This window comes from Anoplolepis gracilipes, chromosome 10 (assembly GCF_047496725.1).
Source record: "Anoplolepis gracilipes chromosome 10, ASM4749672v1, whole genome shotgun sequence".
Lineage (NCBI taxonomy): Eukaryota > Metazoa > Arthropoda > Insecta > Hymenoptera > Formicidae > Anoplolepis > Anoplolepis gracilipes.
In genome coordinates this window covers 5,668,674-5,692,420 of record NC_132979.1, presented here as the reverse complement: position 1 = coordinate 5,692,420, position 23,747 = coordinate 5,668,674, and the positions used below count along the sequence as shown (strand labels likewise).

General features: G+C 33.4%; 1 protein-coding gene across 24 annotated transcripts in view; it reads left to right on the top strand.

Annotated features, from left to right (window-relative positions):
- The window catches only part of Bent (projectin protein bent), a 97,376-nt gene that overhangs the window by 50,827 nt on the left and 22,802 nt on the right, over positions 1-23,747 (top strand). For 19 of the 24 annotated variants that reach the window (XM_072900489.1, XM_072900487.1, XM_072900486.1 and 16 more), the window contains 34 exons: positions 4,402-4,479; positions 5,706-5,831; positions 5,984-6,128; positions 6,221-6,360; positions 6,438-6,582; positions 6,746-6,887; positions 6,976-7,100; positions 7,188-7,541; positions 7,751-7,957; positions 8,040-8,348; positions 8,704-9,294; positions 9,543-9,848; positions 10,052-10,354; positions 10,675-10,959; positions 11,202-11,513; positions 11,831-12,133; positions 12,245-12,526; positions 12,631-12,930; positions 13,243-13,545; positions 13,868-14,149; positions 14,426-14,731; positions 15,103-15,405; positions 15,564-15,865; positions 16,152-16,431; positions 16,562-16,867; positions 16,992-17,266; positions 17,415-17,721; positions 18,015-18,896; positions 19,182-19,481; positions 19,868-20,149; positions 20,472-20,771; positions 21,056-21,358; positions 22,191-22,649; positions 23,580-23,702. In XM_072900489.1, coding sequence (XP_072756590.1) covers positions 4,402-4,479; positions 5,706-5,831; positions 5,984-6,128; positions 6,221-6,360; positions 6,438-6,582; positions 6,746-6,887; positions 6,976-7,100; positions 7,188-7,541; positions 7,751-7,957; positions 8,040-8,348; positions 8,704-9,294; positions 9,543-9,848; positions 10,052-10,354; positions 10,675-10,959; positions 11,202-11,513; positions 11,831-12,133; positions 12,245-12,526; positions 12,631-12,930; positions 13,243-13,545; positions 13,868-14,149; positions 14,426-14,731; positions 15,103-15,405; positions 15,564-15,865; positions 16,152-16,431; positions 16,562-16,867; positions 16,992-17,266; positions 17,415-17,721; positions 18,015-18,896; positions 19,182-19,481; positions 19,868-20,149; positions 20,472-20,771; positions 21,056-21,358; positions 22,191-22,649; positions 23,580-23,702 — 9,766 coding nt within the window. The remainder of the gene's footprint in view (positions 1-4,401; positions 4,480-5,705; positions 5,832-5,983; positions 6,129-6,220; positions 6,361-6,437; positions 6,583-6,745; positions 6,888-6,975; positions 7,101-7,187; positions 7,542-7,750; positions 7,958-8,039; positions 8,349-8,703; positions 9,295-9,542; positions 9,849-10,051; positions 10,355-10,674; positions 10,960-11,201; positions 11,514-11,830; positions 12,134-12,244; positions 12,527-12,630; positions 12,931-13,242; positions 13,546-13,867; positions 14,150-14,425; positions 14,732-15,102; positions 15,406-15,563; positions 15,866-16,151; positions 16,432-16,561; positions 16,868-16,991; positions 17,267-17,414; positions 17,722-18,014; positions 18,897-19,181; positions 19,482-19,867; positions 20,150-20,471; positions 20,772-21,055; positions 21,359-22,190; positions 22,650-23,579; positions 23,703-23,747) is intronic. The other 5 variants (XM_072900503.1, XM_072900505.1, XM_072900506.1 and 2 more) reach the window with 1 other exon arrangement.

The following is a 23,747-nucleotide window of genomic DNA, read 5'->3' as shown; positions in this document are numbered from 1 at the left end:
TTCTATTTAATAAAATTTTTTCATCTTTTTTTTTTATTTTGAAATAAAGTTACAGGTCGACATTTTTTGACAGATGATTAATTAAAGGAACGCCTAATTTTTTTTTTATTTAGCATAAAAATTTTACTGCCTTATCAGGGTGTCTACTCCCTAGAAAACATGGAAAACCGGGAATATTTAGGGATTTCTTTTGTATTTGTCTAGAAAAATCAGGGAAATCTCATGGAATTTTATTGGGATTCAAGGAATTTTTTCGAAAATTCTATTTTTGATAATTTTGCTTTTTATCTTGTAAACAGTCAGCCGTATATAAAACTGGTGTCTCATTTTGTAGAAACTCATAATTGTTAAGTTTTGGCTATATTTTTAAGAATTCTTGATATATAGATTAAACACATAGTGCTGGTCATTAAAAGATAAACCGGAAATAATCGAGACAAACGGAGACGCCAGGTTCATGATATATTTCACTTTGCTCTTCAACAATTTTTTTAGCATTCTAGTCAGATTTTAAGCACTTGAGAATGCTGCAATAGTTCTACAAAAAGTTTTATGCTTAAAAATTATTAGAGTATTATATTAGATAATTATATAAATTATATAATTATCTAATATAAATTAGATCGTCGAGGTATTAAACGTAAACGAGATTCATGTTATACAGGCGTTTCGAAATTTAATTTGTTTAATAAATATATTAATAATTTTTACGCATATCTATACTTTATTCAGAAAATACAAGTGATTGCAGAATGACACAAAAAATAACATGAAATCTCATTTAAAGTCGATAGAACATTCGAAATATGACCAGTGTCTCATCTCACAATCAGTACTTGTATGTTTGGTGTCTCTTAATCTAATTTGTGTAATAAATATATTGTAATAATTTTTACGCATAGAAACCTCTCTGGAAATTAAAAGTGATTATTTCGGCATTTCGGGCGATCTATTTTGTAATTTGTTTAATAAATATTCTAATTTTGATGTATAGAACTCTTTTTCTCTAGAAATTAAAAATAATTACAAAATAACGAAGAATAACACATCTCATCAATCAATAGAATTATTGAAATATGATCTGCGTTTATTTGGCAATTTAATTTGTTTAATTAATATTCTAATAATTTTTTTACTCATAGAACTTTTTATATAAATATTGTGAAACTCCTAAGCGCTTAAAATTTGATAAGAAATGCTTAAGGCTCTTTGTTTTTCCTTTCTACGAATAAAAAACATTAGAAAATGTATGTAATAAAAAAATTTATTTTAGAAAAAGTTGTATTAAAAAAGTTTTGAAAATATTGTTTTTACTTGAAATTTTGAACAAAATTACCTGGAAAATCTAAGCATTTTCAGGGAATTTTTTTACAAGATTAAACACCCTGCTTATCTGCTAAAACTTACACGATAGTCTATCTCCAAAATCTCGAAATGTACTTTGTATTTTGTTCGTTCTTTTTTCTTCTTCTCTTCTTCTCTTCTTTCTATACCTCTGTCCTCTCAGTCGTCGTCACAAAGTGACCTACATGGACCGAGCTGGTTTCAAGAAGGCGAGGATATAGTGATCATGGCGGGGGGTGTGGAGATCATTCGAATTTCTCTAGTCAGGAAGGGTGAAAGTAACTGGAGCTGGCTCAAGGTTTTTTTTCAACAATCTTATTTAGTAAATCCCGAAATGATGATGACAATATAACGATGACGAGTACTTGACCACTGACGAGACATCGGAATTCACCTTCTGCATTTTTTAACGTTAATAAATTAAATAAATTACTAGACTTCTGAGGATAATTAAAAAATTACCAAATCCAGACTGTTATTAGAAGAATAGGAATTCTATTCTCGCGAGAATAAATTTTAACTGTGTCAATCAAAGTTCTCCATTTTTCCTCTACCTTTATCGCACACAAGCGATGTAACTTTCTTTTTTATCTTTAATATATGCACTTTTATGTACATGTATGGTTTAGAGTTAATGCTGTAAGAGCTACAACCTCTCTCAATTTACGTGATTAAACAGTTTTAAATTGTTAATTAAATTTCAGATAATTTAATTTAACTTGCATTGATAAAAATTCACACGCAAGATTAATATTTGAGATTCTTTATAAAAACTATATAAAAATTATATTATAGATTTATCGTGTTTATATTGAGGGTTGGTCGTATATGTTTATACCATATCATTACATTTTTCCATTAACAAGCAACTACTATTAACGTAACTAAAAAGCCTATAGCGGAAGAAAGAAAACATGAACTGTTAATAAAACGTATGATAAAATTGACTACTTTCCAAATCCACTGCATGTGTGACATTCCTCATTGAAGGGAAAGCATTATCTCTAAACGCGTAGAACTTTATCGTAGTAAAAGATAAGAACTCTGACATACTCAATTTCGTAATTTCAAATATCTAATTAGAATGTTTCACATATAAAAAGCGCGTTACAATTAAAAAAATCAGTTCATTTTTCTCTTTCTTCTCAAATCTCTTTTTTATAAATATTTTGTAAACAAATATTTATAAAAATCTTTTTTAACAATTTTTTTTCTAAATCAGAGTTCTTTGATCGATCGCTATTGGCTATAAGAGTGCATTAACTATAATGTGTGTGTGTCGGGCATGCAGGACATCTTCGACATTCAGCGCAGGCCAAGTTTGCAGGAGCTAATCGTCGACTGGCCAAAACTAGTGACAACCGTCAAGGAGAAGGTTCGCGAAAAAAAATCTTTAAAGCAACATATCCTTGCATTAAATTCCAAAAGCCACGAGACAGAGAGCAGAACTGCCCCCGCAAGGCTTTTATTTCCTTTGCACAGAATATTCTGGTTAATTAAAGATTTTAAAATATATATTGCAAATTGAAAAAATTATATTTTTTTTTGCACAAAAAATAAATTAAAATTACAAAGAAATGTATAATAAAATAAGATTTATTTTACATTTCGATTCTCTCTTTACAATTATAATTTGCCAGAATACCTGTGTTCTTTGGATTTTTTAAACGTAACGCTTTGAGCGACATATAAGACATAAAAACTTGTGTCTTTATATAACATGGCAAAGAGATCAGCTCTTGCGCGATGTGGGCACTTGAAAGATGACTGATTGATCTCTTTGTTTCATTAAGATGGATATTACATCGATTCGACTGAGGATGTAAAGCAAATAAATCAATAAAAACATAACAGAAGCCAGTTAGTCGCAAGAATTTTAAAATTATATTTATTAACCCGGGAAAAAAAAGTCCATATAAAATTGGCCATATATGGATTTTGTCAATATCTAAGCATATCTTGCCAAATATAGTTATATATGATAATATGATTATTAAATAAAATCACACACATATATGATATCATATGATTTTATTTAATTATCATATTATCATATGTGACTATACTTGGTAAGACATGATCAGATATTGACAAAATCCATATATGGCCAACTTTTTTTCTCGGGAATATAATTTTAAAATTACATTTTATCTAATCAGAGTTTGCAAGAAACAATTACATTAACTATAATTAAATTAGGATTTATAATTTGATGAATTATTTCAAAATTCTTGCGATTGTTAATGATTGAGATTCCCCTTTTTGGCCTGCGCTTTTTCGAATAGTTTCTGTAAATTATGAGAAACTATATAAAACGGAGATGCGAATAAATGAATTTACGTTAGCAGGAATAAAAATTAATAAATCACGGCTGAATAGTCCATGTCTCTCATGCTTGGCTTAATTAAAAATGATCACGTACACTTATCATCACGCATGCATACGCTTTCATAAATATTTTCAAAGTAAAATGTAACATATAACAGTGTAGATGTTTAATCTTATATCATATTCGAATAAATTGTATAGATTATTTAGATTTAACATTCTTCATCGTCAGACTTTGCTCTGTTGAGTTATGTGTCTCATACATGTGTAAAACTATATGTAAAACTATCGAATATGCAATTAGAAGTAGAACAGCCATCATTAACTAAAATAGATAATACCTGCACATTATATTTAATAATTATTTTAATAATATAGACTTTTTTTGAATAATACTCTGTATAATAATTTATAGCTTAATAATTATTGTAACTGTTATATATATAACTGTTATATATAATTATTTAATGAGTAATGCTCTGTAATAATTTATATTTAATAATATTATTGTCACTTTGTACAGTGCTAATCATGTATAATTTGTAATAGCAATGATTTATCCAGGAAATTTAAAAGAACGAAAATTACAAAACTGTAGAATAGCAATGACAATCAAATTCTGAATAGAGCCCATCAGGGCTTTTCGCTGAAAGCGATCAGCAAGTAAGATTTGACGACCGCGTCCGGAGAAGATACTGTGATTGCGGATTTGCCTTTTGTTGTTTCTAGAATAGTGGATCGCGTAGGCCGTCTCTGGCCGAATTAATTCCCGACTGGCCAGTCCTGCATCACTTCACCAAGACGGAGGTTGGACCGATTCTTACGTGAATCGAATTATTTCATCGATAATATCACGTGATATTGACTGTCGATGTTTGCCTGCCACTGTTCTCAAACAGTCTCCGAAACTCGACGATCTGTTTGTCTTCTTTCTCTCTGACTCGCTCGAGAAACTCTCTTATTCTTTTACTCGACAATACTTTTGTATAAATTAATCGTCTCGTCTCAAATTCTATTTCTCTTCTGGCTTCGATTAATTTTATTATCCTTCAATTAATTTTTTTAAATCGAAGTTACACATTGTTTTCACTATTGCACCCTCTGTTTCAATCTTTATATAACTTTATCACTTCTCTAATTCTTCTCTTATTCTCTTCCAATAAACATTCTATTTAATTTTAGAACTTATTTAAAGGGATTCTAATTTGTGATTATTTTAATAAAACAACTTGTTTAAACTTAGAGAGTTTAAAAAAATCAGAACATACATATTTTATATAAAGATAAATTAACAATTATTAATAAATTAGATTAAACTTGAAATATAGATTTTTTTTATTCGAATATTTCTTATATTATTATATAATAGTGTTGTGTATTAATTTAAAAATCATATACACAACATGTATCTTCAAGTTATTAATACTTTTATTTTTATTTTAAATTGTAAAATTATACACGTGTATATTAATTTTATAACCGAGACGATCCACAATTGGAATTCCTAATATCAAATATATAATGTCTTTTCTCATCAATGTCGTGTTTTTTGAATGTATCGTAAGCGGCGGCTTCTTCAGCAATTATCTTCTCGCGCATCTAGCAGTGACGAACATTCTTCTCGAGAAAGCCTACTGACTCTTCTCTTTCTCAAAACTGTTTAACACTTTTAACAGTAATAAGCATGACGAGTTACATTACTTGAAAATGTCCGGTCCAGCTGACGAACGATCGATCGAGCTTCTTGCAGATTTTTTCATGTTTTTCTCTCTCTAGAATATTTTTTTTCTAGAGTCTCTCTTGAAGTATTTATGGAGACTTCGTCTTTTTTTGTCGTCTGTTACCCTCCGTTCTTCTGCTCGTACGGAGAGGCAGCGGCGGCGTTTTTTCCATTTTTTCATCGATTTTTTTCTTCTACTTTTATTGTATCGCCTGGCAAAGCTGTCGATGTTGAACGATACTATTACTGTGGAATTCCTCGGCTGAATCCACGAACATGATTGACAGTTGATTGATGATTCTCTCTTTCACAGAAACAAGAGAGCTTCCTGAAACCACTGGTGGATCAATATGCTAAAGAGGGCAAGGACAAGAAGGTTGTCTTCGAAGCGAACTTTTCGAAACCGAATTGCAAACCGAAATGGTTCTTCCGAAAGGACGTGAGTGTGTTGAAAGAAATACATTAAATTATTTTATATATTATTTATTTTTATTGCTATGAGTTAATTACAAAATTTTATATAATTTATTCTATAATTACATGAGAAAGTAGAATAAATAGAAACATTTGTTTCTTTACTAATTCTTACAGGAATTATTCGCATCGGCCAAATATAAATTCAAAAATGAGGAAGATTGTTATCAACTCATCATCACTGGACCTAAAGTCGAAGATACTGGAAAATACACGATTGAAATTGCCGGTGTATCCAGCACGGGATTCCTCAACGTGGACGGTACATATTTGTACAATATTTCTTGCTTTTAATCAAATATTTTTTTATAATAAAAAAAGAAATATATTTTTTTTAATAACACAAAATTCCAGAACCTGATCCAACATACACGTTCACGAAACCGCTGCCGAAGAAGAGCAGTGGCTTCACCAAGCATGAGACTTACATGGAATGTACAATCAGTTCTAATCTGGCGCAAGTTTCCTGGTACAAAGGGAAAACGAAACTCGAGGTAATTCATCATAGGGAAAATTCGAGTAAAACGGTATTTTCAACATTCCTCGATGTTACATAAATATTGTTCTTTAGGATGGAGACCAATATACTATTTCCAAAGACATGTCCGGTGTGTGCCGGCTGATAATCAAGAGCGCAACCCTCGAAGATAGTGGCGAATACAGTTGCAAAATAAACAAACAGACGGACAAGACTGATACTATTCTCACTGTAATCGGTAAGAATATTATTTATTGAAATTTAAACAATGTAGTTTAGTTTACATATGATTTCAAATTATATAATGTAATCTAACATATTAATATTTTTTTATATAATATCATTTTGTTTATAATATTTTGTCAAACTTATCAAATTTAATAACGACATCTTTTCTTCAGAATATCCTTACAAATTCGTCAAAGTATTGAAGCATCAGCAGCTGGTAGAAAAGGAGACTTTGACCTTGCTTTGCGAACTCGATGATGTTGGGGGTGACGTTCAATGGTTCAAGGGTGACCAAGCGATCACGCCTGACAAGAGGTACTCTAAATTAATAATTAATCTTTCACGTATTTCTCTCTCTTTTTCTTCTAAGCGTACTTATATAAATAATTTCTTGCTTAATCAGAGTGCAAATCAAGGAAGATGGCAGAAAACGAAAACTTGTCATTAAAGACTGCAAAGTCACCGACGCCGGACTGTATTCTTGCGTGAGCAACGCCGATAAGACGGAAGCTGAAATCGTGATTAATTGTAAGCAACAAAGTTACTTTGACTTAGCCTCGATTATTCACGAAAAGAAAAGTATTAAAATCATATATTTTTGTGTACAAATCACAGACGCCAATCGCTTCAACAAGAAGTTGAAAGACACAGTCGCAATAGAGAGAGAGAAGCTGGTGTTGGACATTGAACTTCAGGATCAGACTGCGCCGGCTATATTCTATTTCAACGGCCAGAAGATCGAGCCCAATGAGAGAGTAGAGATCAAGAATCTTGGCGGTGGTAAACATCAGTTGGTGTTTAACAAACTGGAGATGACGGACGACGGCGAGATCATGTGCGAGAGCGGTCAGCTGACCAGCAGCTGCAAACTCACTGTAAACAAGGGCGAGAGCAAGCCCATCGTTGACTTCCCCGAAAAGGTGGAAGGACCCTGCAGCGCACCATTGACCTTTGTTGTGCCTTTCAAAGGTAATATGGCTTGTATTTTAATTATATTTTATTTTTATATAATATTTAGATTGTTATATCTATACATTTTATTTATATCTTTTTTTTTGCATAATAGAAATAGAAAGATAGAAAAATATAAGAGAATTTAAAAAAAATATAACAACCGATGCGCAAATATGATCTGGATTGCACACAAGTTGTCACATTTATATTTGTAATCTGTATAGTTAATGGCACCAAGCAGAGCCAAGTAGAAGCTAAACTGCTGAAGGATGGCAAACCTTTACCTCTCAAAGAAGTCGAGATCGTTGTCGGCGAGGATAAAATTACGTATAAGATCAAGAAACCTCAGCGCGAATTGTCCGGAATCTATCAGATAAAGATCAGTAACAACCAGGGTGAAGAAGTAAAGGACGTCAACATCATCATGCAAGGTTTATATTATTTATTAAAAAAAATTGTTTTAAAAATCTTGCGTCTTTGTATTTTTTTTTATTTTTAAATTATTCTTTTAAGACGTTCCATCCCCGCCGTACGACGTCGAGGTCAACGAGATTTTCGCAAACTCCTGCGTCGTATCGTTCAAGCCGTCCAAGGATGACGGCGGCACTCCTATTACAAAGTACATCATCGAACGTCTCGATCTCAGCTTAAAATCTCAATGGGATAACGTGGGCGAGGTTGCGTTGGGCGAAAAGTGCGTCTACAAGGTTACAGATCTCATTGCGAAGAAGGAATACAAGTTCCGTATACGAGCCATAAACAAGCTCGGTTCCAGTGAACCGGCAATGTTCGCCAAGCCTGTCTTAGCCAAAGATCCATGGGGTAAAAATCTATCAAACTTGTATTAATCAACATTTATTATCTTATTTACGTATAAAATTAAAGTTTAATTTTATTTACGTAATTAATTTTATTTAAATACATATAAATTTATTATCTTATTTACGTATAAAATTAAAGTTTAATTTTATTTAAATAAATATTTATTAAAGTAATTTTATTAATTGTATTTAAATAAGTATAATTTTATTTAAAAGTAGTTTTATTTAAATATGAAGATTATTAAATCCAATAATCTGTGATCTGAAGAATTTTTATATTTTGATTTTATACTAATCATAAGTATGCCAGTTTAAAATAGAATTAAAAAAACAATGGCTTTGTCGGGGTTTTACAGATGAGCCAGGTAAACCGACGAACGTCGATGTAACCGACTGGGACAAGGATCATGCTGACTTGACGTGGACAAAACCAGAGAATGACGGTGGTGCACCGATCACCGGTTACGTAATCGAGTACAAAGAGAAATTCGGCAAGGAATGGGTGAAGGGTAAAGAGATCGAGGGTGACGTCACTCAAGCGACTATTGACGGTCTGAAAGAAGGCACGCAATACGAATTCAGGATACGGGCGGTTAACAAAGCCGGTCCTGGTGAACCGTCCGATGCCACGAAGCCGATCATCGCGAAATGTCGGTTCGTCAAACCGTACATCATCGGCGACGAGCTCACGAATCTGGTTGTCAAGAAGGGCCAGGTCATCAAGTACGACATCAAGTATGCCGGCGAGCCAGATCCGGAAGTACACTGGTTCCTCGACCAGAAGGAGATTGTTCAAGACGCGGCCGAGAGGATTACAATCGACAAATATGAGAGAAATACTGTGTTGACAGTCAGAAGGACTACCCGGCCTGATTCTGGGAAATACAGATTGGTGTTGACAAACAGTTCCGGTACATGCGAGAGCAAGGCTGACGTCGTCGTTTTAGGTTAGTTTACTATGTCTATTAACATGCAAGATATTCCGAGGAGAAGTTTCAGTTGATGCTTCTTTAATAAAATAATGTCAGTAATAATAAAAAATTCTTAAAGAATATTATATATATTCATATATATAATTCATTAAAATTCTGTAAAATCAGTTTTTCATTTATTTCCATCTCTTTTTATAGAGCTTTGAAGAATAAAATTTATTAGAATATCTCGAGTATAATCACTGCATTTTATTATTTTGCAGACAAACCATCGGCTCCATTAGGACCACTCAAAGTCGAAGAAGTCCGTGCCGATCACGTCAAGGTCAAATGGGATCGACCCGAAGACAACGGCGGTACAGATATCACGGGCTATGTGTTGGAAAAGATGGACATAGATACCGGGCGATGGATTCCAGCTGGAGAAGTTGGCCCCAACGAAAAGACCTTTACGTTTTCTGGCCTGACGCCCAAGAAGAAGTACAAATTCCGCGTCAAAGCAGTCAACAAGGAAGGCGAATCCGAACCATTGGAGGTTGAGGAAGCTATTCTCGCGAAGAATCCTTACGGTATGTCCTTATTCTAAGGATGTATTTGATTTTGTAATTTTACGATTAATAGTTTTAGATAATTAAAATATTATTAATTTAATTAAAATTAATAATATTTTAATTATCTAATTTAAATTTGCTATATATATTGTATATATCCTGTTATATATATTAATTAAATCCTAACAGTCTGTTTTATATTTTATACACTTTTTCGACAGATGAGCCTGGCAAGCCTGGTAAACCAGAAATTTTCGACTACGATAATGTCAGCGTGTCGCTGAAATGGGAGAAACCCAAGAGCGACGGTGGCAGACCGATCACTCACTATACCGTTGAGATGAAAGACAAATTCTCCCCCGATTGGGTCGAAGTGATGAAAACCACCGATGCGACTCCCGAAGCTAAAGTTGAAGGCCTCAAGGAGAAAATGGTGTACCAATTTCGCGTTCGCGCTCACAACAAGGCCGGTCCTGGCGAGCCTAGCGATCCCACGGACAATCATCTTTGCAAGCATAGGAATTGTAAGTTAAAATTTTTATGATTTAATCTAGATTTTTTCCCCCTCTCTTCCTTTTGACACAATTTTTATAATTATAAAAAATTACTTTTTTTTTACAATCAAATAAATTATCAGAATTATTATAAACTTGCTGTTTACATAACTTTATATTTGTTAGACATTTTTTTAAGAGATAAATTATATATATATATATATATTTTGGAAATGTTTTATTTTATTCCTCTCTACATACAATATAAAATTACTCAATAAGGTAGATATATATTTAATTAATTTATAAGATGGATATTCATTTTCTACAATTAAAAAATAATTTTTCAGTGAGACCGAGAATTGACCGAACCAACTTCAAATCCATCATCATCAAAGCTGGTCGCACGCATAAATGGTCTGTGGATGTATCTGGTGAACCACCGCCAGAGACCAAGTGGATCTGGAGAGATAACATTCCACTGACCACTACTGAACGCATCAAAATTGACAATGTCGATTATCATACGGATTTCACGATTATTAATGCGATGCGCAAAGATACCGGAAAGTATACTCTAACTGCTGAGAATGCTAACGGCAAGGACGAAGAAACCGTCGAACTTACAGTACTCGGTAAATCTCTAATCTTGATTTTTCCTCGCAACACACTCTAAAGATGAGAATCTATGTAATAATTTATTAACGTTTTAAAGTATAATTTAATTAAAGTTTAATAATTAAATATTAATATTTAATTTAATCATCTAATTTTTATATCAGTTTTACACAAATACAATTTTTGAAAATAAAATAAAATAAAATCATTATAATGAATTACATTGGAAAAAAGTCTTAATTTAATTCTCTTGTTGCAGGAAAACCGAGCGCTCCTAAAGGACCTTTGGAAGTAAGCGACGTCACCAATACTACGGCTAAAGTAAAATGGGAGAAACCGGAGGATGACGGTGGTGTGCCGATCAAAGAGTATGAAATTGAGAAGATGGACACGAAAACCGGCAAATGGGTCAGAGTGGGTAAAATACCTGGAAATTCACCAAACACGGAATTTGAGGTAACTGGCCTGAATCCCGGAAGCGAGTACAAGTTCCGGGTGACAGCTGTTAACGACGAAGGCGATTCGGAACCTCTGGAAAGCGAGCGCGGCGTCATCGCGAAGAATCCATATGGTATATCGATATTTTTTATTGAGAACTTTATCAAAATAACTAAAGAAATATCCGGGAAATTACATTGTTATTATTTATTAATGAGTTCCTTAATTGATTAAATTAAGTTTGTTTTTAAATAAAACAGATTACGTATGATTATTTCTTTAGAATTTTAATTTAAAAAATTGTCAAAGTGTTGAATATCAAATATTAAAAAATTATATATTTTTTGAAGTATAATTTATATCTTCGTTATATTTAACGTTTTTTGAATTTGAATATGTTAATTTATGACAATTCAAAATTAAATTTATTTGAATGTAATTATCTTTTAGATGAACCTTTGAAACCTGGAACTCCCGAGATTACTGATTATGATAACGAGTCCGTCAGCTTGAAATGGGCTCCGCCCGAGTTTGATGGAGGTGCGCCGATCGAGAAATACATTATCGAGAAAAAAGATCGGTACAAGCCTGATTGGGAGAAAGCTATCGAGGTGCCTGGAGATCAGCTTGAGGGTAAAGTACCCGATCTGAAAGAAAGGGGCGAATATCAATTCCGAGTCATCGCTGTAAACAAAGCCGGACCCTCGCCGCCATCAGACGCGTCGAAGATGCAGATCTGCAAGCACAAGGCTCGTAAGTTTTCATTTAAAAAATATTTTTAATTTATTAATTAAATATTACATTTTTTAAATTCTAATATATGCCGTGAAATAATGTCGTGTTGTACAATTTTGCCCGCTTCAGTGAAGCCGAGAATCGACAGAACAAACTTGAAACCGATTGTCGTGCGAGCTGGTAAACCCGTTAAGTACGACGTGGACGTGCGTGGCGAACCGCCGCCAGAGATCAAGTGGTATCACGCCGGCAACGAGGTGAAATCCGCCGAGAATATTGAGATAGTCAACATCGATTACAATACGAAGCTCACCATCTCTGATAGCTTACGAAAGAATACCGGCGTGTGGAAGATCAAGGCTGTCAATCCTCACGGCGAGGACGAAGCAGAAGTCGAAGTGACAATATTATGTGAGTGGTTTATACAAAAATATTTCCTTTTTATAAATTATTTGATAATTTGATAGATGATTTTTTAAATTTAAATTATTCTCATAATTTTTTTTAACACATAGCTGCTCCCGGAAAGCCAAAAGGACCGCTCAAAGTGTCGGACGTCACAAAGAACGGTTGCAAACTCAAATGGGATAAACCAGAGGACGATGGCGGGAAGCCGATTACTGGTTACCAAGTGGAAAAATTGGATAAATCGACCGGCAGATGGATACCCGTTGGTCGCACTGCAGATACCGAGATGGACATAAAAGGTCTTCAAGAAGGACATGAGTATGAATTCAGAGTAAAGGCTCTGAATGAGGAAGGAGAATCGGAGCCGCTCGTGACAGACGGCGCCACGCTTGCGAAGAATCCTTACGGTAAATTTTTAATATTGTATCAAATAAGTAAAAAAATTTGTTATTGGAATAAATTAATTGAAATAAAAATTAGTCAATTGTAAAATATTAAATATAATTAATAAATTAATTAATAAATAATAATATATCTATATAAATTAGATTAGAAAAAATATAATTTTTGTATTTCTAAAATATGTATGTCTTATCTTTATGAAATTAAATTCGATTTTGTTAAAGAATTTATGGTTCTAAGAAGATATTATTTTTAGACTAACTTTTGTATAAAATAAATAATTTATTAATATTTATTTTTTATGATTTTTTTTATAGATGTGGCAAGCAAACCTGGAACACCGGAACTGGAAGATTGGGACGTCGATCGCGTTGATCTCAAATGGGAACCTCCGAAAAACACTGGCGGTGCACCGATCACTGGCTATATCATTGAAAAGAAGGAAAAACCCTCTTCACAGTGGGAGGAAGCTCTTGTCACAGATTCGCCACAACCTAAAGGTCGCGTTACCGGCTTGAAGAAAGGTTCCACTTATCAATTCCGTGTTCGCGCTGTTAACAAGGCTGGACCGTCGGAGCCTAGCGATCCGACCAAACCACACATTGCTAAAGCAAGATTCCGTAAGTACTTTACTATTAACCGGTTTACTTTCTTAATTTAAAAAAATAATTTCTAGCTCTATTATATATGTATATAAAAATATCACACACTAATTATAAGTAGGAAAAGAAATCAAATTAAAACTTTTTTATAATTTAATATTAAAATATTTATATTTCATATTTATTTTATTTTTAATTTCAAATTCTCTCAATTAAATTAAAATTTAATATTAAAATTTTATTTATTTTTCAGATTTTATACAAAATATGAATAAATATAAGATTCATATTTATAATAATTTTGATAAAATAATTTATAATGTTATATTATTTCTCGTAGTAAAACCATATATCAATCGTGAAAAGCTGCAAACTATCAAAGTCAGAGCAGGTCAATTGGTGAAATTGGAGGTTGATGTCGAAGGTGAACCGCCTCCAACAGTTACATGGAGCTTTGCTGGCGCTCCGCTTCAAACCGGAGCCAACGTTAAAATTGATAACGAAGATTATCTCACTAAGATTCAGTTGACAAATACAAGTCGCAGATTAACTGGCAAATACACCATCAAAGCTGTAAATGATTCCGGACAAGACGAAGCCGATGTGGAGATTAATATTCTCGGTATATAAACTTTGCATTCATATTTCTTTTTAATTCAAGTATTTGAAAAATATTCTCCAGCGAGTTATAATTATTTTTAATCTAGAATACATTATAATATAAACATATGTAAATTATTTTTTATTCGTTTAGTACTAAAATAAAAAATGCATACATATATTTCATTTATTTATATTTTTTGACAATAAACTTTTAGGGCAAAAATTAATCCAAAAAAGTACAAATTATATGATACAGATATTTGTAACTTTATATAATTTTAATTAATTTTAACAGACAAACCTGGAAAGCCAGAGGGACCACTGGAAGTAACAGATGTACACAAGGAGGGTTGTAAATTAAAATGGAACAAGCCAAAAGACGACGGTGGTCTTCCTTTATCCAGTTATGTAGTAGAAAAAATGGACGTGACGACAGGTCGATGGCTACCGGCCGGTATTGTGGATCCTGAAAAAACTGAGCACACCCTTACTGGCTTGGAACCCGGTCACAAATACGAATTCCGTGTGAAGGCTGTGAATGAGGAGGGTGAATCGGAACCTCTGCAAAGTGATGTTCCCATCATAGCCAAGAATCCATACGGTATAGTGTTATAATTTTGATTATAACTTTCATATTTATAATTCTATTCTAAATTAAAAATAATTTTAGATACTATAATTTATGTACAATACATTCTGTTTTATTAGCAGTACATTTTATAAATAGTAACTGTTTTCTATAATTATAAAACTTATAGCTATATCTTTTTCTTCAATAGATACAATTTTGCTCAATTTTATCACAATTATTACAGTAAAAATATCAACTAAAAAAGATAAAATTTTTCTGTTTAGTTATATACATGTGTATATATATATATATATATATATATATATATATATATATATATATATATAATTTCTTTATTAAAGTATGTATAAACTTATGGAATGCTTTTTGGAATATTTCAGATGCTCCGGCGGCGCCTGGACTTCCAGAGATCATTGATTGGTCGGAAAATATGGTGAAACTCAAGTGGGAACCACCGATAAGAGACGGCGGTGCACCAATTACCGGATATATTATCGAGATGAAGGATAAATTTGGTAGTAACTTTGTCAAAGCTGCTGAAGTGGAAGGGCCCATATGTACTGGCACAGTTCCCCGGTTGGAAGAGGGCAACCAATATCAATTCAGGGTGCGTGCTGTCAACAAGGCTGGTCCTGGTGAACCTAGCGAGGCCACGAATCCGCACACTGCTAAAGCTCGTTGGCGTAAGTAAAGTTTTGCGTTATTATTAAAATATATATACATTATAAAAAAGGAATATATATATATTATATATACAAAGATTTATTTAACAATTGATCAAAATAATTTCTACATAAACAATGAGCATTCTTTATTAATTAATTTAATTTAATTTTTGCAGTGAAACCATACATTGATCGTACAAATCTACAACCTATAACAGTGAAAGTCGGTCTCACTGTGACATTAGATGTGAACATAATTGGTGAACCACCACCAAAAGTAACTTGGACCTTTAAGGAGAAGGAACTTGTGTCGGATGATACGATTCGAATCGATAATATTGACTATAACACTAAATTCTTTATTTTGAAAACTAAACGTGCCCACTCTGGCAAATACGTGATCAAGGCTAAGAACGAGGTCGGCGAAGATACCGCTGAAGTAGAAATTACCGTCCTCGGCAAACCTAGTAAACCAAAGGTAATTTAATTTTTTACTCACAATCAAAAGATACATATATATATATATATACAATTATAATATGCATAATTATACATAGGACATTTATAAAGTCATTTAATTAATTAAAATAAAATATATAAAAACTAAATAAATAATTATATTTTGATTAAATGAAAAATTAAAGATATAAAAAGATTTAAAATATTATTTAAAATTATAATATAATTAATTATCCATTTAATTCGGAAAATGAATAATTATATTATGTATCTTATTCTTTAATTAATATTTTTCTTTAATTCAGGGTCCGTTGGAAGTGACTGATGTAAATAAACATGGCTGCAAACTTAAGTGGGACAAACCGGAAGACGATGGCGGCTCCCCGGTCGAGTATTATGAGATTGAGAAACTGGATCCTCTTACGGGACAATGGATACCTTGCGGCCGTAGCACCGAGCCAGAAGCTACTGTCACCGGACTGCAAGAGGGCAAACCTTATAAATTCCGTGTAAAAGCCGTTAATCGAGAAGGAGAATCCGACGATCTGGAGGCAGACAAGTCTATCATAGCCAAAAATCCGTTTGGTACGCATATATAGAGTATAAAATATAAAATATAATATCTAATTCGAAATATATGATTATTTAACTTGGAATAAGAACCCAATCTTTGAATATCTAACATATCTTTCATGCGCTACTTTCTTGATTTTAGACGAACCGGGTAAGCCCGGTAGACCGGAACTCAGGAACTGGGACAAGGACTTTGTCGATCTCGAATGGACCCCGCCCAAGGATGACGGAGGTGCACCGATCGAGAAATACATCGTACAAATGCGAGACAAAGAAGGTAGACAATGGGTGGATGTCGCCAAAGTTCCAGGAGATCGCACAGCCGCTAAAGTGACCGACGGTATTCAAGAGGGTCATGAGTACGAGTTCAGGATCGTGGCTGTCAATAAAGCCGGACCTGGCGAGCCTAGTGATACTTCGAAAAGCGTCGTCGCCAAGCCCCGATTCTGTAAATAGACAATATATATATAATCCATATTGCATAATTTATTTATTGAATTTAATTATCCAATTTCAAATTTAATTTTAATCGGTTGTTATAATAATATATATCAATGTGTTTCTATTTGCAGTGGCACCGCATATCGATCGCAAGAACCTTCAGAAGAAAGTCATGCGAGTCGGCCAAATGCTGCGAATCGAAGCTGACATCAAAGGTGAACCGCCTCCAGTCGTCACGTGGAAGCTCAAGGACGCGGTGCTAAAGAGCATGGATCGGCTCAAGATCGAGAATGAAGATTATCATACTACGTTCATTTTCAATAAACTCCAACGTTCGGATACCGGCACCTACACCGTGATCGCTAAGAACGACAGCGGCACCGATCAAGTCGATGTCGAGCTTCAGGTTTGTTCACGCAATAACTGCTTTGCGAATTAAAATATATAAATTACATTACGTGAATTATTTTATTTACATGAATTAAATCCTATAAAAAATCACTCGTTAAACATGTTTAAATAACTATAATGGATCATTTTGTGATGATCGCCAGGTGCTGAGCAAACCCAGCAAACCGAAAGGACCGCTCGACGTGTCCGACGTCACGGCTGAAGGTTGCAAGCTAAAGTGGAACAAACCCGATGACGACGGTGGCGAACCGGTTGACCATTACGTTATCGAGAGGATGGACGTAGATTCAGGACGTTGGGTACCATGCGGCACCAGCAAGACACCGGAGGCAGATGTTTCCGGTTTAAATGAGGGCAAGGATTATCTATTCCGTGTTAAAGCTGTTAATTCTGAAGGTGAATCCGAACCTCTGGAAACGTCCATACCAACAACTGCGAAGAATCCTTACTGTAAGTAATTTCATTTATTTATGGCATTCTTTATATTCGTGGTTGTTTTATTAATTTTTTTTAATTCCTTTCTTATAAATTTTAATTTAACAATAATTTATAAAATTAAAATCTCAAATAAAAAATTTCAAACTTTTTGGGTTGTTAGAAAAATATATATGTATTATTTTATAGAATTTATGTATTTTTCTATAAAAACAAAGTATACAATTTTCTTATACATCTTATAATATTTAAAAAATATATAAATTACATATATATCACATTATTTATAATTTTATTTTTTATTATAGCCGAGCCTGATGCACCTAGTAAACCCGAATTGAAAGACTGGTCGAAGAATCATGCAGACTTGAAATGGAAGGCTCCCAAGAAAGATGGCGGCGCTCCCATAGAGAAATATATCATTGAGAAGAAAGATCAGTATGGCAAATGGCAGAAAGCCGTGGAAGTTCCGGGCAACAAGACTGAAGCTAAAGTGCCAGATCTTGTGGAAGGTCAAAAGTACCAATTCCGAGTTAAAGCCGTGAACAAAGGTGGTCAGAGCAAGCCCAGCGAGCCCAGCGATACCTTGACCGCCAAGGATCGTTACGCCGCACCTAAGATCGATCGCACCAACCTGAAGGACATCACGATCAAGGCTGGCAATGTTATTCGATTGGATATCAAAGTCACGGGCGAACCGCCCCCAAGCAAAACTTGGTTCCTGAACAAGGCCAAACAAGAGTCTGGTAATGTTCTGACTATTGAGGTAGAGGATTATAAGACCAAGTTCGTAATTTCATCGGCGACCAGAGCGCATTGCGGCACGTTGACTTTGAAGGCGGAAAACAGCTCTGGCAAAGATGAAGCGTCCATCGAGATACTTATATTGGACAAACCGAGTAAACCCGAAGGACCGCTCAAAGTATCCGACGTGCACAAGGAAGGTTGCACCCTCAAGTGGAATCCGCCCTTGGACGACGGCGGCGCGCCCTTGGATCATTATGTGGTTGAGAAAATGGACACGGAGACTGGCAGATGGATACCGGTCGCACGAACAAAAGAACCCAACATGGTCGTGGAGAATTTGGTGCCCGGCCAGGAGTACAAATTCCGAGTTGCAGCTGTGAACGCGGAGGGCGAGTCCGAACCGTTGGAAACGGAGCATGCAATTGTCGCTAAAAATCCATTCGGTAAAATCTAAATTTTTCCTCAAATCTGGATAATATATATATATATTATTTTAATTTTTTAATTTATTTTATTAAAATTTTGTTCACTAATACAGAATATTGTATATAAGCAAAATTTTAATTTTGTTATTTTTATTATATATATATATTTAAAGTTTTAAAATAAGAAAAAATTAAAAAACTTTTGAGTTAATTAGGAAAAATCCTAGATATGTAATTATTTTTAATTTCCGAGAACGTACGTCTGCGTCTTTCAGACAAATAACATTAATTTTATTTTTGGAGATGAACCTGGTGCACCAGGACGTCCGGAAGCGACCGACTGGGATAAGGATCACGTGGATCTGCGATGGACTCCACCGTTGAAAGACGGTGGATCTCCAATCACTGGATATGTGATCGAAAAGCGGGAAAAAGGCGCGCCTAAATGGATCAAAGCGTGTGAGACCGGGCCGGATTGTAAAGGCCGCGTCGACAATCTCGACGAGGGTGTCGAGTATGAGTTCAGAGTCAAGGCCGTCAATGCCGCGGGACCCGGCGAACCGTCTGACGCCAGCAAACCAATAACCGCTAAGAGTCGAAGACGTAAGTCTTCCATTCCAACAAAGCTATCTTAATTTTATATTTTATATATATATATTGCTAATATAATTTTTATCAAATTTTATATCTTTATATAAAATTTTAGATCTTTTTATTTATATACATATATTTATATTTTCTTAAATATTTAAAAATCTTAAATAATATTGTTTTCTAATAAAAAAAAATTTAAACTTGCTTTAAAAGTATAATCAATTTTTCGTGTCATTTTTAATAAAATGATTTCAACTAATCATTTAGCAAAATTCCTAAATGTTTTGAAATATAAAACTTATTTTAAAATTAATAAAATATAATTAATATACATGAAGAATGTATTTATTAACTTTTATTTTGATTTTAATTATTTTTTTATTTTTGCTCTGCAGTTGCACCGAAGATTGATAGACGAAATCTGCGCGACATAACAGTGCGCGAAAACGAAGCGTTTCACTTTGACGTCAAGATCATTGGTGAACCGCCGCCAGACGTCACGTGGGTGATCAACAATAAGAGCATTCAGCAGACCACACACCGCAGAATACAGAATGTACCTTACAATAGCAAATTCTTCAACGATAAGCCCGAGCGCAAAGATAGCGGCACTTACAAGATTACAGCGGTCAATCAACATGGATCCGACACCGCTGAAGTTGAAGTTACCGTTATCTGTAAGTAGTTTTTCTATTACCCAGACAGCACAAAATATTGATAAAATATTTAACATTAAAACTTAAGAAACTCCCTGTTTTTCTTTCTTATGAATGAAAGAGATATAAAAAATGCATGTAATAAAAAAATTTATTTTAGAGAAAGTTGTATTAAAAAGTTTTGAAAATATTCTTTTTACTTGGAATTTTGAACAAAAATATGTGGAAAATCAGGGAATTTTCAGGAAATTTTTTACAAGATTTGAGTAGACACCCTGTTAAATATATCTGTACATACATATATTTGATTATATTAATGACATAAATTGCAATTATTTATTAGCTAAACCTGGTAAGCCGGAAGGACCATTGGAGGTATCCGATGTGCATAAGGAAGGATGCACGCTTAAATGGAAGAAACCCAAGGACGACGGTGGAGAACCGATCGAAGGTTACCTTGTGGAGAAGTTCGATCCAGAGACCGGAGTCTGGTTACCAGTTGGGAAAACCACTGGACCCGAGATGAAAGTCGAGGGACTTACACCTGGACATGAATACAAATTCCGAGTCAAGGCACTCAACAAGGAAGGAGAATCCGAACCGCTGGAAACCTTCAGCTCTATTGTAGCTAAAGATCCTTTCAGTAAGTGAATCTTTTTTCATAATGATGGAGAAGATAACAAACAATGTTTATAATATCTCTCAGTGATATCTTAGAAAATTATAATTAATTTAAAAATTATGTTTTTTTATTTTTAATGTTTAATGTTTAATTATTTTTTTCGTAGAGTTTGGATTGTGCAAAAATAATCATTATATTGCAGCTTCACTATCATTTATCTAAAATTGTTGCCAATTTGATCTATGTATAATTATTATATTATTTGTGTAATAATTATTAATTTTATCTGTAATTATTCTTTGTAGCCGTTCCAGCTGCACCGGGAGCACCAGAGCCAGTCGATTGGACGGCCAATCAAGTGGAACTGGCTTGGAAAGAACCCGTCAGTGACGGCGGATCACCCATTACGGGCTACATCATCGAGAAGAAAGACAAATACAGCACAATGTGGGAGAAAGCTTTAGAGATCGAAACACCGATCACCAAAGCTCTGGTACATGGTCTGATAGAAGGCAACGATTATCAGTTCCGCGTAATCGCCGTGAACAAAGCCGGTCAATCGGAGCCCGGTGAAGCTAGCAAGACATTCACCGCTAAACCACGTTTCTGTAAGTATTTGCTTTAGTTTACATTTAGTTCAATCTTTCCATTTTATATCTTAAGGAGAAAATTTATTTATTTTTTAAATTAATAAGATTATATAATAAATTAATTAACACCGTGGTTACTAATTAAATTAATATTAAGAGAGCTATTTCTTTTAATTTATTTTAATTTTTAAAAATATCACATGTATTTATTTAACACTGTATCATAAGTATTATATAAACATTTCAGTATAAGTAAAAATTACGAATACGTATCAAACTATAAAAAAGAAGATTTTTTTTAATTATTCGCAAAATTGTTATTTCGATTTAATATGATAATTTCAAAAGAAAGTAATCGACATTTATTTGTCGGGGTAAATTTCACTTGATTTTTCTTCAGATAGAATTCAGTGTAATAATAATCAATAAAACATTGTCTAAAATCCATTGCGATTTAACCAGTTATATTCCACGTAACTGCTCATACATTTTACAGTGTCTTTTATTGTATATTACAGGTAATATACAATTTAAACTTTTTATACTTTTGTAGTATTTTAGCTTATATATAATAATATAAATATATGATAATTAAATTATATATATTTACGCAATCTTAATTTTGTGATAATTTTTATATTATATAACAATTATAATAAATATTATTATCTTAACAATTGACTCACATAGCTAAAATATTAATTGCGCAAATGATTTATATTTTTACATTTGTAAACAGCATTCTTGCATCGTTGCCACAGAACGTATACGCGCGTTCCAAAAATGAAACGCATGCTTGTTCAAATCTGTAATTGGCATCTAATTATTGATCTTCTAATTATTCTTACAGTGGCCCCGAAGATCGACAGGCGAAATCTGAGGGACGTTACCCTCTCCGCTGGCTCGATGTTGAAGTTCGACGCGAACGTGATCGGCGAGCCGCCGCCTCATATTGAATGGCGTTACGGTGCGATACCGCTTCATTCCGATCGCAAAGTACAGATCGACAACAGCGACTACAGCACCAAGTTCAGCATACGTCCGGTGTCGCGGGACGACAGCGGTGATTACATCGTCACGGCTAGTAATTCGTCGGGCAAGGACTCGGTGACGGTGCAGGTGACGGTGACGGACAAGCCAACGCCGCCCGAGGGTCCGCTCCAAGTGTCGGACGTGCATAAGGAGGGATGCAAGTTGAAGTGGAAGAGACCTAAGGACGACGGTGGCACGCCTATTGAATATTACCAGGTGGACAAGATGGACCCAGAGACTGGATGCTGGGTACCTTGCGGTCGTTCCACCGAGCCAAGTAAGTAATAGTAAATTCTCCCCTATTAGATAAAAGAAATAAAAACAATATGCGCAGTCATTAAATTACAATTATTAAATATTTGATATTACATTAAATCCTTTGTTCGTAGTAATTAATTTTTCTATTATTATTTATTCAATATTCTATTTATAAAACAATTTAAAATAATTCAATTATATAAAAAAATTTTTATAAATTAAATTAAAATATTGCTTATATTCATAATTTTTTTCATGGACTATTATTGCATTGTACATATTTTACTCGAAATTTACATATATAAAATCTAATATATATATAAGTAAATATGTTATAAATTAATTTTCTAATTTTTTATATCATATTTCTCACAACTAATGCAAAAATTATTTTTTACTTTTCTTCCAGTTGCAATGCGTTTCATCTTTGTATCATATATAGTAATTGTTTTTTTATAATTTAAATTATAAATGTAATTCGATATATATATATATATATATATATATATATATGTATATATATATACATATATAGAAATTATAAAATGCTATAAAAGTTATAGCATATTATAGCTTAGCTTATATACAGAAATTCTTCTCTCTTCTATCTTTTTATCATAGTAAAACATTATAGATGCAACCAACAGTAAACAGCCCATCTTTAGCAAGAAAATAATTTTTTTATACACGAAAAAATTTTTTCTAAACATATTCCTACTTTTTAATTTTGCAGGACATATATTAATTATTAAAAATGAAAAAGAAAACTGAAGATACGAATTATAAAAAAATCTATAGTTATATATTTAAAGCAGTTACTATTTTTTTATTTTATTAATAAAGTTTTTTGTTTATAAATTTGATATCTTTAAATATGCATAATTAAATCTACATACATAATGTGTATTTATATAATATAGAACATTAAATGTTAAATTATTTATTATAGATCTCGAGGTAACAGGTTTAACACCTGGCAAAGAATATCTCTTCCGGGTGTCTGCAGTCAATGCCGAGGGCGAGTCGAAGCCTTTGGAAGCGGAGCAAGCAATAGTAGCCAAGAATCCATTCGGTATATTAATTATATGTATATCATTCTCTAAATTAAACAATTAAG